The sequence below is a fragment of the Pleurodeles waltl genome, chromosome 6 (genome assembly GCF_031143425.1).
Source record: "Pleurodeles waltl isolate 20211129_DDA chromosome 6, aPleWal1.hap1.20221129, whole genome shotgun sequence".
NCBI classification, from domain to species: domain Eukaryota; kingdom Metazoa; phylum Chordata; class Amphibia; order Caudata; family Salamandridae; genus Pleurodeles; species Pleurodeles waltl.
The window spans coordinates 616417643-616434601 of NC_090445.1; the positions used below are offsets into that span (position 1 = coordinate 616417643).

General features: G+C 42.3%; 1 protein-coding gene across 3 annotated transcripts in view; it reads right to left on the reverse strand.

The window, feature by feature from the left end:
* PPP1R12B (protein phosphatase 1 regulatory subunit 12B) overlaps positions 1-16959 on the reverse strand; it is a 786992-nt gene that overhangs the window by 570886 nt on the left and 199147 nt on the right. For all 3 annotated transcript variants that reach the window (XM_069238924.1, XM_069238923.1, XM_069238925.1), the window contains exons 7-9: positions 13812-13891; positions 12224-12366; positions 11688-11791 (exon numbers count right to left, since the gene is read on the reverse strand). In XM_069238924.1, coding sequence (XP_069095025.1) covers positions 11688-11791; positions 12224-12366; positions 13812-13891 — 327 coding nt within the window. The remainder of the gene's footprint in view (positions 1-11687; positions 11792-12223; positions 12367-13811; positions 13892-16959) is intronic.

A 16959-nucleotide genomic window follows, 5' to 3' on the forward strand; every position in this document is an offset into this window, starting at 1 on the left:
TTTTGGAGGGATGTTTGGTGGGAATTTGTGGAATTCTATGCAATAGCCATGTTGGATTATTGCTAATACCCAATTGTCTGTTGTAATCTGCTGCCAAGATTGGTAGAATTGGCTTAGTCTTCCCCCCACTGGTGTTGAGTGAAGGGGTTCTGTGACTTGAAAGTCACTGTTTTGGTGGAGGTGTTTTTGGAGTCTGGAATCTTCCCCTAATCCTTGGGAATTGACCCCCTCTATATCCCCTGAAACCTCCCCTTTGGAATGAACCCTGATATGGTGTGGTTCTTGTTTGTTGGCTGGTGGTGTCTGTGGGTTGGCCACGAAACCCCCCTCTAAATGGAGTTTTTCTAAAAGAGCCTCTGCTCTGCGGGGAGTAGAGTGCGCCCATGGCTTTGGCCGTGTCTGTGTCCTTTTTAAGTTTTTCAATGGCTGTGTCCACTTCAGGGCCAAAAAGTTGTTTCTCGTTGAAGGGCATATTAAGGACAGCCTGCTGGATTTCAGGTTTGAAGCCTGAAGTGCGGAGCCAAGCGTGTCTCCTTATGGTGACAGCAGTGTTGACTGTTCTCGCTGCAGTATCGGCTGCATCCAGTGAAGAGCGGATTTGATTGTTTGAGATCGTTTGCCCCTCTTCAACTATTTGCTGCGCCCTTTTTTGGTATTCCTGGGGAAGATGGTCTACGAGAAGTTGCATCTCATCCCAGTGTGCGCGGTCATATCTGGCCAGCAGCGCTTGAGAATTTGCGATGCGCCACTGGTTGGCTGCCTGTGATGCTACTCTTTTTCCTGCCGCATCAAATTTTCTGCTTTCTTTGTCCGGAGGTGGGGCGTCGCCAGATGTATGGGAATTTGCTCTCTTGCGAGCTGCCCCTACTACTACGGAGTCAGGTGGTAACTGCGAAGTAATAAACACTGGGTCTGTGGGTGGTGGTTTGTATTTCTTATCCACCCTTGGGGTGATGGCTCTTGATTTTACAGGCTCTTCAAAAATTTGTTTTGCGTGCCGTAACATTCCTGGTAGCATTGGGAGACATTGATATTGGCTATGTGTAGCCGAGAGGGTGTTAAATAAAAAATCATCCTCTATAGGATCGGAATGCAGTTGGACATTGTGGAATTCTGCAGCCCTAGCCACCAGTTGCGAGTATGAGGTACTGTCCTCTGGCGGTGACGGCTTTGTGGGGTATGAATCGGGATCATTGTCCGGCACTGGGGTGTCATATAGGTCCCAAGCGTCTTGATCCTGATTATCTTGACTTATGGTAGTTTGCGCTGGTGAGTGCATTTGTGGCGGTGTTTGTGCCGGCGATGCCTGTTGTGGTGGAGAGGGCGGAGGCGTGACTTTTTTAACCACTTTGGCTTGTGGTTGTGCGTCATCCTTGAGAAGTCCGATCCTTCTTTTCCTCATTATTGGGGGAAGGGTTGATATCTTCCCTGTGTCTTGCTGGATGTACAGTCTCTTTTGTGTGTAGTCTGATTCTACACTTTGGAGCTCTTGTCCAAATCTGTGCATCTGGCCACTTATTCCTTGTTCCTCTGTGTAGGATGAAGGTGTGGAACTTTTCGGCGCCGAGAGAGAATCTTTTTTCGGCTTCGGCACCGACAGAATTTTGTGGCTTTCGGCAGTGTGTCTCGGTGCTGATGTTTTTCGGTGCCGGCATCTTGTTTTTGCCTCTCGGAGCCGCTCTCTCGGCTCCGAGGTTGCTCCATGGCGGTCCCTCGACCGGAGTCTGGTGTCTTCGCTATGGGCGTGCCCTTTTTCGGCGCCTTCGACAGGTCGCCGGTTTTATGGGTCGAGCCATGGCCTGTTGGCAGTGGCGTCCCCTGGGCTTTTGTCTTCTCGATGGTTTTAATTTTCGACGTCTTACTCACTGTTTGTTGCTGTTGTTCGACGTCGGAGTCTCCGGATTCTGATTCCGGAACCGAGAATGTTTCTTCTTCGTCGTCGAAACGTTGTTTTGTTGGCGTGGACGCCATTTGTAGACGCCTGGCTCTTCGGTCCCGGAGTGTTTTTCTGGACCGGAAGGCTCGACAGGCCTCACAGGTATCCTCCTTGTGCTCGGGGGACAAGCACAAGTTACAGACCAAGTGCTGATCTGTATAAGGATACTTACTGTGACATTTTGGGCAGAAACGAAACGGGGTCCGTTCCATCGGCTTCGATGTCGCACGCGGTCGGGCCGACCAGGCCCTGATGGGGGAATCAAAGCTACCCCAAAGTCTTCCGATGATCGGTGTCGATGTACCTAACTATCCCGATACCGAACGGAACAATACCGACGCTTTCTTCCGAGATTCTGACTAACTTTCCGAACCGAAACACGGAGCGAAAAGGAATACGTCCGAACCCGACAGCGGAAAAAAACAATCTAAGATGGAGTCGACGCCCATGCGCAATGGAGCCGAAGAGGGAGGAGTCTTTCGGTCAAGTGACCAAAAAAGACTTCTTCGAAGAAAAACAACTTGTAATACTCCGAGCCCAACACCAGGCAGCGGACTGTGCAAAACATGTGTATCTGCAGCGACATATGCCATCGAACAAGTGGTATAGGCATGAGAGGTATTTTGTATGGGGAGTGTGATTCAAGGGGCAAGGCAGGTATGGCACAGGCCAGACTAGATTTTTGGCAGCCAGCTATTTCGCAGGCTGTGTGTGACTTTTTTTGCTACACTAGGTGTGTCAGAAAGGCAGGCTTTGCTGCTGCGACTGGAGCAGTCAGCAGAGAAACAGAGGATCTCGGGAGTTGGGGGATTCAGGCACCCTCAGTACATCGCCTGAAGTGATGGCAAGATCTAGAGCAACTCACTTGACATCGAGGGAATCAACTGGAACAGAAGTTCAAGCGCCAAAACAGAATTTTGTAATGGAAGAGCCATCTACCAGCTAGAGCACAGAGAGTTTTTTGCATAGTTTTGAGGATGAGCTTTTGGATTATGATGACGGGGATGTAGTGGAAGAGGGCGAGAGTGTGCAAGAGAGAGACAGGAAGGAGAAGGTGGGGGGCAGGATGGCTTTTAATGGGGGCAAGAGCATTGATGTTTTTCAGGAAAAGATGGAGAGGACGGTCCAGCGTGATGGTAGAGGTGGATGAGAAGAGAGACCAATTACTATGGCACACACACCTAGAGGTGAGAAGAGAGGAGATAACACAGGAAGGTTACTCAGTGTTTTTTATTGCTGTTGGCAATAGCCCAGTGGTGAAAAACAAATTTGGGCTTGAACTCCCGGGGAAGGGACATGGGTATTCAGGCTGATGTTGAAAGTGATGGAAAGTTTGGAAGTGGCGTCACAAAGTCGGATGTGGTAGACACGGCTAAAGGATCAGGTAAGTCGGTCTCTGAACCAAGTAGTCAGACTTAGGTGAAAGCTGGAAAGTCGGTAAGTGAGCTAACTGGGGGCAGCGTCAAGAACACAAAATTACCATACATGGGAGAATTGATGCCTTTGGTAGCACATCTCACTCAGAATATAAAGAAAAGATTTGTAAGGGTGAATTTGTGGATGTATTTAAACTACTTCACAGGGAGATTAAGGCCAAGAAAGGTTAAAAAGAGGAAGAGTGGGAGTTAGCGAGTAGGTATAAAGTACCTACCACTATAGAAAATTGGACTTCAGCTTTACTGATATATGCAAGCGTTTATTGTGAACGTTACCCCGAGATGTGTATGGCAATGTTTGAAAACATGGACATTGTTCGTAGAGCTCAAATGGATTATGGGGGGTCTGGGTGGTTTCGGTATGATGAGGAGTTCAGGGCAAGGTTAGCTATTTTGCCAGAAAAGGAGTGGGGCGAGATTGACAATGAATTGTGGATGCAATGGCTTCATACAGCTAAAAATGTGCCAGTAGTGCATACAGCTAGTAGGTTGCCTTTGCAATACAAGCCCTTTCATGGCTGCCCCACACAATACGGGGTGGGGAATGTTCCAAAACGACAATTGCCTCAGAATGGAGCATGATGGTCATTTAACAGCGGATTGTGTACAAGGCAGCAATGCAGATTCAGGCATGACTGCTTAAGTTGTGGGCGAAGGCATCCTGTTTTCCAGTTTTTCGGGGGGATGCAGTGTGGATGGCAAGGCAACTCAGGCAGAGGTGAAAATAGGAGCAGGGGTCAGATGCACCAAGTGGCGGGAAAAGGGCCTTACTCCTCTTAAAGTGGAGATTCAGCAATATTGGTTGCGTTTTTATCCACTGGAGTCTAGTGCAAAATGTTTTATTCTGGGGGTTTTCTGAAGGTTTTAGTTTTTGTTTTCAGGGCCCTAGAGTTCGGAGATGGTCAAGGAATTTAAGGTCTGCAATAGAGCAACCAGAAGGGGTCTGAACTAATCTAAAAAAGAAAAAAAAGAGCTAGAGTTGAAGAAAATTGTGGGTCCGTTTGATTATTGGCCAATTCCAAACTTGACAATTTCACCATTGGGTGCGGTGCCCAGAAAACAACAGGGCGAGTTTAGGTTGACACATCACCTTTGTTGGTCTTTAGGGGCGTCCATTAATGATTTCATTGCCCAGGAGGATTCAATATCCCTTTATGAGTCAGTTGATGAGGCAATTGCACTGGTAGGAACTTGTGGAGTTGATGGGAAAAAGACAAAGCCTGACATCCAGTCGGCTTTTAAACTTTTTCCGGATCACCCATAGGATTTTTCTTTGTTGGGGTTACAGTTTGAAAATGCAGTTAAAGTTGATAAGATGTTGCCTTTGGTTTGCTCAGATTCATGTACACTGTTTGAAACATTTAGTTCATTTTTGCAGTGGCTTTATCAATCACAGAGTGGCTATAAGTATGTGACACATTATTTGGATGATTTCTTTTTGGTTGGTCTTGCTGGCTTGGGGGAATGCCAGAGAGCTTTGGACTCTTGTGAGGATGCCATGGTTTGTCTTGGTGTTCCATTAGCTCCAGAGAAAACTGAAGGGCCTAAAACTTGTATACAATTTTTGGGCATCGAGTTAGACTCTAACAAGATGGAGGTGTGTTTGCCAAGGGAGAATGTGAAGACGCTCATTGCATTGTTGGAAGATGCGGTGAAGAAACCGAAGGTGGAACTAAGGCAGGTGCAAGTTTTGCTTGATCATTTGAACTTTGCCTGGAGGGTGGTGAGAGTAGGAGGGGCTTCGTGTAGAAGATTAGGTTTTGCACTCAGCGGGGCAGAGTTACCTCACCATCGTGTGAGGCTATGTGTAAGTGTGAAGGCAGATTTGAAAATGTGGATTTCTTTTTTGCAAGATTTTAAAGGTGTGACTGTTTTCTGATGATGATGACTGTTTCTGGCTAGGTCAATTTATTTCTAACGCATCAGGTGCACATGGCTTTGGTTTATTCTGGGATGTTCATTGGGCTACTGAAAGCTGGCCAGATTCTTGGAAAGTAGCCCAGGATAGCACTACCTTTTTGGGATTTGTTCCTTTGGTGGTGGCTTTGTCGCTATGGGGGCAGACACTGGATAACAGGAAGGCTGTATTCAATGGGGATAACAAGACAGTGGTGATTTGGTTAATTTCCAAAAGGCAAAGGATGAGAAGGTGCTGAGGCTGTTGGTGTTATTACCTGTTATTACTGAACTGGTTGAAGTGTAATATATTGTTTAAAGCTAGGTATGTTCCAGGTGTGAATAATGATATCACTGATGCGCTATCTTGTTCACAGTGGCAGAGATTCCGTGGGATTTCACAGGGAGCAGATGTGCAGAAGACAGCAGTCTCCCAGGTCCTTTGGGAGCTAGGAATAAGAGGATGTTGGAGTTGATTCAGCAGTCAATAGCTCTGTCTACACGCAGAAGTTATGGTCAGGCTTGGTTAGAATTTATACACTCAGTTGCAGTCAGGTGGGTGGTTCGTCCATTGGTTTGCATAGAAAGGACGGAGAATGCTGTTTGCTTCATTATGAAGCAGATTCAGTGAGGATTTTCGGCGGTAAACATATTGAGTAAGATGTCAGGTATTTCTTTTTACTGTAAGTATTTTGGGGGATATGATCCAATGTAAGGTAAGATTTGCAGAAGAATTGTAGTTGGCTGGGCTATGGAAAGGGAGCAAGGATTGGTCGGAGGCGCCCAGTAACTGTCCAGTTGCTGCAGTATATCATTTTAGTTCTGAAGAAAATCTGTTTTTCACCATGGGAGGTGGTTTTAATGTCACTGAGCATGTCATGGTTGTACCATGGGGCTTTTGGAGTTTTCGATTTTGGGAGTAAAAGGTAAGGCGGGTCTTCTAAGCTCCAATGTGTGCATGGAAACATCAAAAACTTATCAGTTGGGGAAGGGGCATGGAGTTGTTATGAAAGAATCAGATCCCCCTGCTTGTCCAATTAATTGGTGGGTTGCTTTTAAGAGAATTTAGCAGAAGGATTCTAGGTTTGTATTTATTCATCAGGGCGGTTCTTTCTTAAAGTCTTTCCTTACTTGCGTCAGTAGGACTAAACACTCTTCCCCCATCAAAAGCTACTATTAAAGCTTAGGTTTCTGGTTGGACAGGCAACTCACAATGGAATGTCATGCAAAAAACAAAATAGCTTCTTCTTGTTTCTGTGCACTTAGGACCTGTGGGCAAATTTTTCCTCTCCTTCCTTTTTTAGCCAAAAGGCTTATCGTTCAAGCCCTAATTCTTTCACGTCTCGATTATGGTAATGTCCTGTTTATGAGCTCTCCAAAATATGTCTTGAGGAGGCTGCAGGTAATACAGAATACCGCCGCCCGTCTCCTGTTGGGAATTCCGAGTCATACCTAGGTAAAATCTGCCTTGGCCTCCCTTCATTGGTTACCTATAGAACAATGTATACATTTTAAAGCAGTTTGTGTAGTCCATCGAGCCCTTCATAATAGAGGTCTGGCTTTTCTTAAACAGACCATAACTCCTTACAATCCCCAACGACTGCTCAGATCTTCCTCTGCATCCTTGCTTAGTATTCCCCGGTTTAAAAGATCGAGATGGGGAGGCAGATCCTTTGCTTTCAGGGCGGCCCAATTATGGAACTCCTTCCCGGTGGAAATTTGATCAGTAGAATCTGAACTCTCCTTTCGGAAAACTTTGAAAACCTTCCTTTTCCCCTCTTAGGGTCTCTCAGTGGTTATCTTTTTTCTGGCTCCGCACTAGCGCTGGGAAGCCGTTTGGCAGCCATGCGCTTTACAAATTCCAAAAAAGAATAGAAATAGTTAATGTCAGTTTTGAAATAAGCAGTTGGTAAGCACCACAATATTATGGAACTCACTCTTTTTCGTTTGGGGCTACTACAGAAGCTAAAAGATTGGTGAAATCTGACAGTGCAATGATGAATTTGAGCCACTGGAGGTCTCATTGTTTTAAGCGTTACGTTAGGTCAAGCCCTCCTAAACTTTGTTAGATTGGAGGTTAGTATAATGTTTTCATTGGCTAATTGTGTATTTTAACTTTCTAGGTTGTGTTGCTGGCCCAGACAGTTCAGGTTCTTCAGTTTGGATAGTGGGACAGTCTTTCGTTTATTGGGCTGAGAAGCATGCTGCATCAAGACATTTTGATCGTCAACTGCGACTGGATGGGGCCACAATAAAGATTTGCTGGGTGGGGAAAAGTGGTATGAGATGAGGTGAATTGTTAAGTATTCCCTATAAGAGATTATCCAAAGGCTTTTGTCCGGATTTGTTGGTATTACACTTAGGGGAGAATGATTTAGTGGCTTTATCAGGTGCTGGTCTTTTGAAGGAAATGAAGTTGGATCTATTGAGGATAAAAGAGAAGTAATACATATATTGTAAGAACGGAGCAAGTGCCAAGGCGGGTTTGGAGAGGTGTGAGGACTTTCATAGGGATTGAAAAGCAACGCTTTAGTCATGTTCAAGGGATTTCTGTTTTGAAGCATGAGGGGATTGTTCATGTGGATTTAGCTTTGTTTAGGCAGGAGGGGGTTCATTTATCCTTTATGGGTAATGAACTTTACTAGTTAGAACTTCGGATTGGAGATCTTTTAGGAGAAAAATTGTGGCATCGTGATTAAAGCAATTTTTTTGTGTGGGGCAGGGAAAAAACGGAGGGTTTTCCTGGGTGGTGGGTTTTAGAGACGTTCATTGGGGGGAAGGGGTACGGAAGCACAAATATGAGAGGTCAGGGATTTTTTAGAAGGAACAACAGGGAGGGAAGGGCAAGGGTAACTATATAAGGTGACAGCAGGACAGATGGGTACTGGATTGGTTGGGTCAAGGCAAGGATGTGAATGGGGCATTGATGAGGAGTAATTTTATAAGAGGGTGGAGTTTAGGAAGTTACATTGTATAAGTGAGTTAGGTTACTTTTGGAAGGCTTAATGCTAAGGTTATCGTTTTTGCCAGACCTGTTCTATTAAAGCAGCCTTTTTCCCCTATATTTTGGAGAGTTGTGATTTTGTATGCCGTTTCGCCCGATGTGGACTTGAGGGGAGGAATAAGGGCTTGCCCGGTCTCCACCCGGGCTGATAAGGCGTTAGTGGTAGAACCCACTACATCCGAGTAGGTGATTAGTTAAGGGTGGTGTAAGGGTGGGATTAGGAGGTGGGTCATAAGTAGGGGTCAAGGTGGGCAGCCTCCCTTATTTTTGTTTATCAGGTTTTTTGCTGTGTAGGAGGATTATGTCTTTCTTATTATATGTTTAGTTTCCGATGGCATTTGGCATTTTTCATTGCTTTAATAGGACAGGTCAAGTTATTTAGTTAATTAGTTTTAGTTAGTTGCTGCTGGTAGGCAGGTCTGGTATAGGTAGGTTTTAGAGACATTCCTTGGGGGGGGAGGGGTACGGATGCACAAATGAGAGGTCAGGGATTTTTAAGAAGGAACAAAAGGGAGGGAAGGGCAATGGTAACTACATAAGGAGGACAGATGGGTACTGGATTGGTCGGGTCAAGGTGGTGATGTGAACGGGGCATTGATGAGGGGTAAGTTTCTTAGAGGGTGGGAGTGGGATTCAGGAAGGTACATTGTATTAAAGAGTTGAGTTCGTTTTATAAGGCTTAATGCCAAGGTTATTGTTTTTGCCAGACCTGTTATATTAATGCGTCCTTTTACCCTTATATTTTAGAGAGATGCGGTTTTGTACGCTGTTTCGCCTGATTATATTCGCCACGGTTCTCTGCATATCTGCTTCAATGCTGTAGCATGTGTTTGGCACTAGATTCAAGTAACATTTTATAAAATACTATTATACATCTTTTGTATAGGCTTAATTAGAGGAAAGGGTGGAAGGAACCTATTCAAATAACTATATCTCTGACAAGTAATGTTACATTCCTAACGCTGACGTGTTCCAAATTCAGTAGAGATTCATGGGACACTTTTCTCAAAATCCGAGTTATGTTGGTATAACTTCACTGTCTGAGGACTAAGGAACATCTACCAGATATGGCAAGGCACAACCCTGATATACAATAATTAATTGATCCAAGGTGCAAGGAGAGAGTGGTAAAATAATATTATTATTATTATTATTATTAAGTACATTCAAAAGAAACTTTTTTTTTTTTTTTTTTAATCGCTTCATATTACAAAAATGGTTAAAGCAACAGTTAATTTAAAGTGCACTTAGTGACAAATATTACAATGGCGTCTGTTGTGAATGGCAGAAACTACCCAGTTCCAGATTAATGAATTTAAAAATCTGAACTGTCACCATGCTGAGTGATTTCAAAGGAAGAATCAATTCAGCTCATACTGATGTAAAAATGGCAGTCTCTCCAGTCTTTTAGGAAACAAGAAACTCTCTGTTTTCAGGCACTATCTTAGAGAAAGAATCTACTCCAGATGATTAGTCTCTAAATAGTCACCAGTATAGGTTTCCTATGACCACGACACTTCACTTTGAATATATCGGCAGTCACAATTGATTATATAAAAGCATGAACACTTTCAAAACTTTTCTGTACTCATCTTAGTGATCAGCTTTACGTTGTAATCAAATATGATTAAAAGGCAGGTGTTTAAGTGATAATTTAACTGAAGAGCTGTGAGATTGGTAAAGGCATTCATAGGCAAGGCATAGGATTTTAAACATAATCCAGAGTCAAACAGTTATTCATTGGAGGTTTCGAATAGCATAGAATAGATGGGGGCAATACGTCTTTTAGCAATGCTTTAAACGCTCATTAGTAGGCATTATGGTATTCTGACAAGTATGGTGTTTTTATGTAATCCAACTGCAGTTGACTAGTAAGCCAATGACACAACAGTGCAGATTCTGGGAATGCATCTAAAATATATGGACTGGCTGTTTAAAGAGATGACTGCCTCAACGAGAGAGGATAGATGAGAAAGTGACAACATAGTTTAAACAGTAACCATAGTTCCCCATATGCCATTTATCATCTTTGCCCTGGAATATAAAATGTGGTTTGGCACAAAATATTTCTGATTGAGTTCCATATGACTGTATTGCTTTTCTATGAATTAAGAAGAAATTTGGCTGCACAGGTGAGTCCCACTGAAAAGCTGAGTAACGGCACACTAGTATGTAATGAACGAGTGACAAGGGGGCAGGAATCAGACAAAAGCATTACGTTACCAACACAGAGTTTGCCTCATAAACACAGATGCTTTTATAAAGCACAGTATCCCAAATTAGACCATTTGCAAGGGTTTCCATCAAGGGTTGGCCTGAAATAAACAAGATATAAGAATCTGATAAAAAGAGATGTTGCATATTGTAGTAGACTTCTATACTTTCATATTTCCTAGCAGGCATATGAGCAGCCCATCCAACGATGCTCCAGGTTTCAGAGGGCTGTAGAGACGGATGCATTAGTACCTGCAATACCTTTGTTTTCTACTGATGAGCTGCATACCCATACGATTTCAATTCTCAATCCATTTAATGGTAGCATAGGACTAATCGTCCTCAAGCAAAATTGCAACCTATGAGCACATTCTCATTTCGGCCACTTAGTATGTTTCACAGAATAACAAAACTTGGGTTTCTAGCGCACTTTTGTTGAATGCATTAGCACTGTCTAGAATTAGATTTGGGGCAGGCAGCCACAACGGAGGATGGTTTGATGGTTCATAGTGAACTATGTGTGCTTTTGTTTTGGAGTTGAGGCGATCTAGACAATGGAATGGGGTAACTCAATGGTACAATAGACGTACACATTGAGAAATGACTTTCCAAACATTACCCTCTTCTCTGTAAACTAGTTTATGAGAACTTACAAAACTGTTAACACCAACATTAATATGTTTGATGTGAGCTACTACATTAGGCTACAACCAGAGCAGTCCATTAGTGAGGTAATTAACGTCAGACATACATACCTTTCCTAAAATAGTGTTAGCCAGGATCCGGTCCAGAGCCTGCCTCTATGGAATTTAGTACATTCCTTTCATTATTGCATGTTGGAGCAGGCTTGCAAAAAATGTATTGTGGAATTTCTCTAGCAGTCAGAAATTAGTCTTCCGGCTGTAATAGTCTAACTAATTCTGTTTTATTAAAGGTCTTTGAATTAAGTGTTTTTTCAAAATGTCAAGACAAGTCCATAAATGAAATAGATAATGCAGAATGTGACTGTGTACAACATCAAGCCAGCTACATTAAAATATTGTAGTGGTTTTCCTAGGACAAAATCTTAACAAATCACTGAAAAGGCAAGATGACAAGTGATAAGAGTCAGAGAGATAAGGAAAATGTGGTAACTGTACAATAAGAAATCAAACCCCTCAAAGTTACACAATATAAATTGTGTAGCTTCATTATAACTTACTTTTTTAGCTGTAGACGAAGACAGGACAGAGTGGACTGGAGGTGAAATCTCTTCACTGATTCTGCCTTTATTTACATCATTATTTGTAATATTCTGATGTCTTTCTGTTTTAGAATAAAAAATAATAGATTGATTTGTGATGGCTTTAAGGGCATGTGAGGGCTAGGGCAGGTTGAAAGAAAGCAAGAAAAATTAAAGTAGAGAAGGGATCACAAAAGTCAGGGCAGGAATGGAGTTAACAGGAAGGTGGACACCAGAAAAACAAGAGAAAACAAAAAGAGCATCTACGATAAAGATTCAACTGATGAAACCTAAAAAACAGATTTACGAGCATAAGAGTGAAGACCAAAAAATGGCAGCCTCTCAGAGATCCAGGCCATCTATCTGAGAATTTCTATAAAAGGTTTTCAAGATGACAAGTTAGTATAGATTTTAAACTTTGAAGACAGGTTAATTTCAGGACAATCACCAAAAAAGACTATTATTCCAAGGGGTATAGATCAGACAAATGATATTGTCCAACTTATTTAGATTACCTGACTCCTTCTCAGCCTCAGACTCGGAGGCTTCCTCCTCTTCTTCTGAACTAGTACAGCTGGATTCCTCCTTACCATCATCATCGCGCTCAATGAATTTTGAGGTTTCTTCTTTCTCTCCCTCATATAGCAGCTTCTCTTTGCTGTGAGAGAAGACAGAGATGTGATTTTTCAATCTTTTCAATGCACTTATCTCGTTATTAGCAAAACACACTTTAATGGTTTGAGACAACCCTCAGGGTGCATTATTGGTTAAAATGGCCTACAAAATCTAAATGCTGCCTTGGGCAAACGAAGTAAACATTCTACCAAGAGAAAGAACATTGCTGTTCCCTATCAATGAAAGGGGACCTGCACTTTAAAAAATTAGTATTTATTTTGCTAACAGACCCATCACGGAATAATAGTCAAAATCCCCTAACCCAATTAAGAAAAATGTCAGCTATTTCAAAGTAGCAAGATTTTAGATGGTGCAAGATGAGCCCGCCATAATCATGAAGAGATTGCTATTTAATTCGTATATGTCATATTTAAACAACAGCAACACAAAAGGATGATGGACGGAGTGCTGAAACTTCAAATACTTGCCCCCAGTCACAGATCTGGGTTAAATGCATAGATCTTTTGTTCACCGGGCCATATCAGTTTGGACCCATCCATATGTAAATAATTCTTGACTGTGCTCTCTATGGGAATAGTCCAGCACGAACGCCAGGCCCTCCCTGGACCGGAAACAAGTATCCTGGGACTGGTTTCAGGTTATCAACCCCTCACGCGTCAGACTAGCTTGAATCCAGTGGCACGGTAAGCAAGAACCTAAGTCTGAGCATTCCCTGACCACTTAGGGCTACTGTAGCATTACAAAAAGATGATAGATGGACTGCTGAAACTTTTCAAACACTCACCCGCAGTCATAGATCTGGGTTAAAGCCATCATTATTTTGCTCACCATGTCACCCTAGTTTGGACCCAGCCATATGCAAATCAGTCTTGACCTTGCTCCCCATTAAATACTGGCCAGTACCTTTCAAATATTTTCAAATGGCTCAAAGCCACTGAAAGAAATTCTACTATTTGACCACAAATGAAAGGCTAAACTATACTCCTCAAAATTACGTGGTCACAATGGGAAATTAATGCCCACACTTTAATTTGTTCTAAGGTCTAGTCTCCAATACATCTAATCACACATGACATCTGTTAGCAAGTTATGAAGCAACACACATTTCAAATAAATCTATTTGACTGTGGCCAGGCAGGATTGCTAAGAGACAAATTGAGCACTATCTTGTTAAGAACTATTCAGTCACATCATCATGTAAAACAATCTCAGCGAGTCGTTGCCAGCGATTTGTATTTCCAATAACATGAAACATTTCTTTAAACTTCTCATTTCTAGCTCTGGCACCCATAACTCCTCACTCTTGGCGTCCACAAATGACACTGGGATATAAGAATGTCATAGAAGTGTTTGCAGAAATATTGCCATTACCCAAGTTAAAGGACACATTTCACATGTTTGGGAGAATTGGCAGCTTCGGGTGTGCCTAGGGATCTTACTGGTCCAAACTACAGTCACATTGCTTACTTTTTAAAGAAGTCACTCTGCAGTTTGCCATTGAGACTGGATTCTATAAGCTGACTTCTGGCTTGTTTCTCACTGCGCAGCTGAGAAGGAAAGAAGCAACGAGGCAATCAGTGAAACAGACAGAAAACGTGCACGCAACTGTGAACAGTAACATCAGGCCATTAAGCGCTCAGTGAAAAGATTCAAATTAACCTATTTAACTTTTATCTTTCTGCTCCATATGAGTACTTTCCTTAATGTTTCATTATGTTAGATAACAGAGAGAGAGAGAGAGAAAGAGAGTGTGTGTGTTTGTGTGTGTGTGTGAGAGGGAGTGCATGTGCGAGTGTGTGCGTGTTTAGAGAGAACGAAAGCATAAATGCAGCTGTACAGAGTGTAGTATGCTATTGTTTTCACTACTGCAGTGTGTATGGAGTGGCTGTGACTGACAAGAGGCAAAGTCTGAGTGGGTAATGCCACCCCTCTACTACCTCAAAGGTAATAAATGGAATATTATGCCAATCTGCATTCATGCACTATTTGATGAGTATTTACTTTAACATAAGCTAATTAGTCAAAATCAGCATTCAAGAAATACATTTGTGCAATAGGATAACATATGGTGTGTGTATGTAGCTAAATGTGTGTGCATACGTGCACACACACACACACACATATATACACACATATATATATATATATGGAAAATGTTACTTACCCAGTAGACATCTGTTCGTGGCATGTAGTGCTGCAGATTCTCATGCTTTGCATAAGCCCGCCATCTAGCGTTGGGCTTGGAGTGTTACAAGTTGTTTTTCTTCGCTGCAAGGGCATCGAGTCCTTTGTTAAATTGTTTTCCCGCAGGAGGGTGAAGTAAAGAGTGAAGAAATGTATATGTACATACATATTATATATATATATATATATATATATATATATATATATATATATATATATATAAATAAAAGAAGATGTCCATCTAGTGCATATATAAATATATATATATTTGCATAAAGAAAGTACTACAACGGCTACAGGCTTCCAGGGAGGGCGCATGTGAATCTGCAGCACTACATGGCACGAACAGATGTCTACTGGGTAAGTAACATTTTCCGTTCGATGGCCTCTGTAGCTGCAGATACGCATGCTTTGCATGGACTGAAAAGCAGTCCCCTCCCAAAGTAAGCGGTGGCTAGCCTGTAGGAGTTTAAAATAGTGTTTTAAGCACTGCTTGACCAACATTTGCTTGTTGGCAAGATAACACACCCACATAGTAGTGTTTAGTAAATGTGTGTGGTGTGGACCATGTGGATGCTTTACATACATCTGCCATTGGTATATTTCCTAAGAATCCCACTGAAGCTCCTTTCATTCTAGTAGAATGTGCTTTAAGGGTTACTAATAGCTGTCTTTTAGCTTTTAGATAGCAAGTTTAAATACACTTTACTATCCATCTGGCTAACCCTTGTTTTGAAATAGGATTACCCTTTTGAGTTTGTTGAAAAGCCACAAAAAGTAGTTTAGATTTTCTGAAATCTTTTGTTCTATCTACACAATACCTGAGAGGTATTTTTTCATCAAGAGTGTGAAGAGCTCTTTCAGCAACTGAATCTGACTGTGGAAAGAAGACTGGCAGTTCTAGTGACTGATTGATATGAAATGGTGAAACTACTTTAGGTAGGAATTTTGGATTTGTCCTAAGTACTATTTTATTTTTGTGAATTTGGAAGAAAGTTTCTTCTAAAGTGAATGCCTGAATTTCACTAACTCTCCTTAAGGAAGTAATTGCTACTAGAAAAGCAACCTTCCTTGAGAGACATTGCCGAGTGCAAGAATGCATGGGTTCAAATGGTGGACCCATAAGCCTTGTGGGCACGATGTTAAGATTCCAGGCAGGAACTGGTGGACCTTTAGGTGGAATAATTATTTTAAGGCCTTCCATAAAAGCTTTTATTACAGGAATTCTAAACAGTGAAGTATGTCTGTTTTGTAGGTAGGCAGCTATTGCTGTTAAATGGATTTTAATAGATGAGTATGCAAGATTTGCTTTTTGTAAATGAAGATGAAGCAAATAACTGACTATATCTTGTACTGATGTGGATTCATGTTTTGGGGTTGACAGTAATGTACAAAACGTTTCCATTTAGCTGCATAACACTGTCTGGTTGTAGGTTGTGTGCTTCTTTTAGAATATCCATACATTCTGTTAGAAGCTGTAGATATCCTAACTCTGACCTCAGGAGCCAAATCGCCAGGTGGAGCATACTAGGCTGATTTGACCTTTGTTTTGAGTCATAAGGACCAGCCTGTTTGGAAGCTTGTGATTTGGTACTACAGACAAATTCGACGGTGTTGTGAACCAGTGTTGACGTGGACACTTGGGAGCTATGAGTATCATAGTGAGGGAGGTGTGAGGGATCTTGCTGACCAAAAATGGAATTAGTGGGAGAGGGGGAAAAGCATAAGCAAATATCCCTGACCAATTGATCCAGAGAGCATTGCCCTTGGATAGAGAGTGTGGGTACCTGGAAGCAAAGTTTGGGCATTTTGCGTTTTCACTTGTGGTGAAGAGGTCTATGTCTGGTGTTCCCCACATTTGGAAGTATTGCTGAATCACTTGTGGGTAAATCTCCCATTCATGTATTTGTTGCCGAATTGTGCTTAAGAGGTCCGCTAGTTGGTTGTGTATCCCTGGGATAGACTCTGCTAGTAGTTGAATGTGATTGTGAATTGCCCTTTTCCAAATTGTCTGTGATAGAAGGGACAATTGAGATGAGTGTGCCTCCCCCCTGTTTTTGCACATAATACATTGTAGTTATGGTGTTTGTCCTTGTCAACACTGTTTGCGTGTGATCTGTGGTTGGAAAGCTTTGAGAGCTAGAAACACTGCTAGCAATTTCAAATGGTTTATGTGGTAAGTTTGTTGAATTGAGTACCATTCCCCTGGTATGGTAAGGTTGTTGATATGGGCTCCCCCACCTATCATTGATGCATCGGTTGTGCTTATGGTCTGTAGCACAGGGTCTGAAATGGCAGCCCTTTTAATAAGTTGGTGTGATTCCACCATAACAGAGAGTTTTAAGTTTGGCGGGCGAACAACACTAGATCGTGAAGTTGACCCTGTGCCTGAGACCACTGTTGTAAGAGACACTGTTGTAGGAGTCTCATG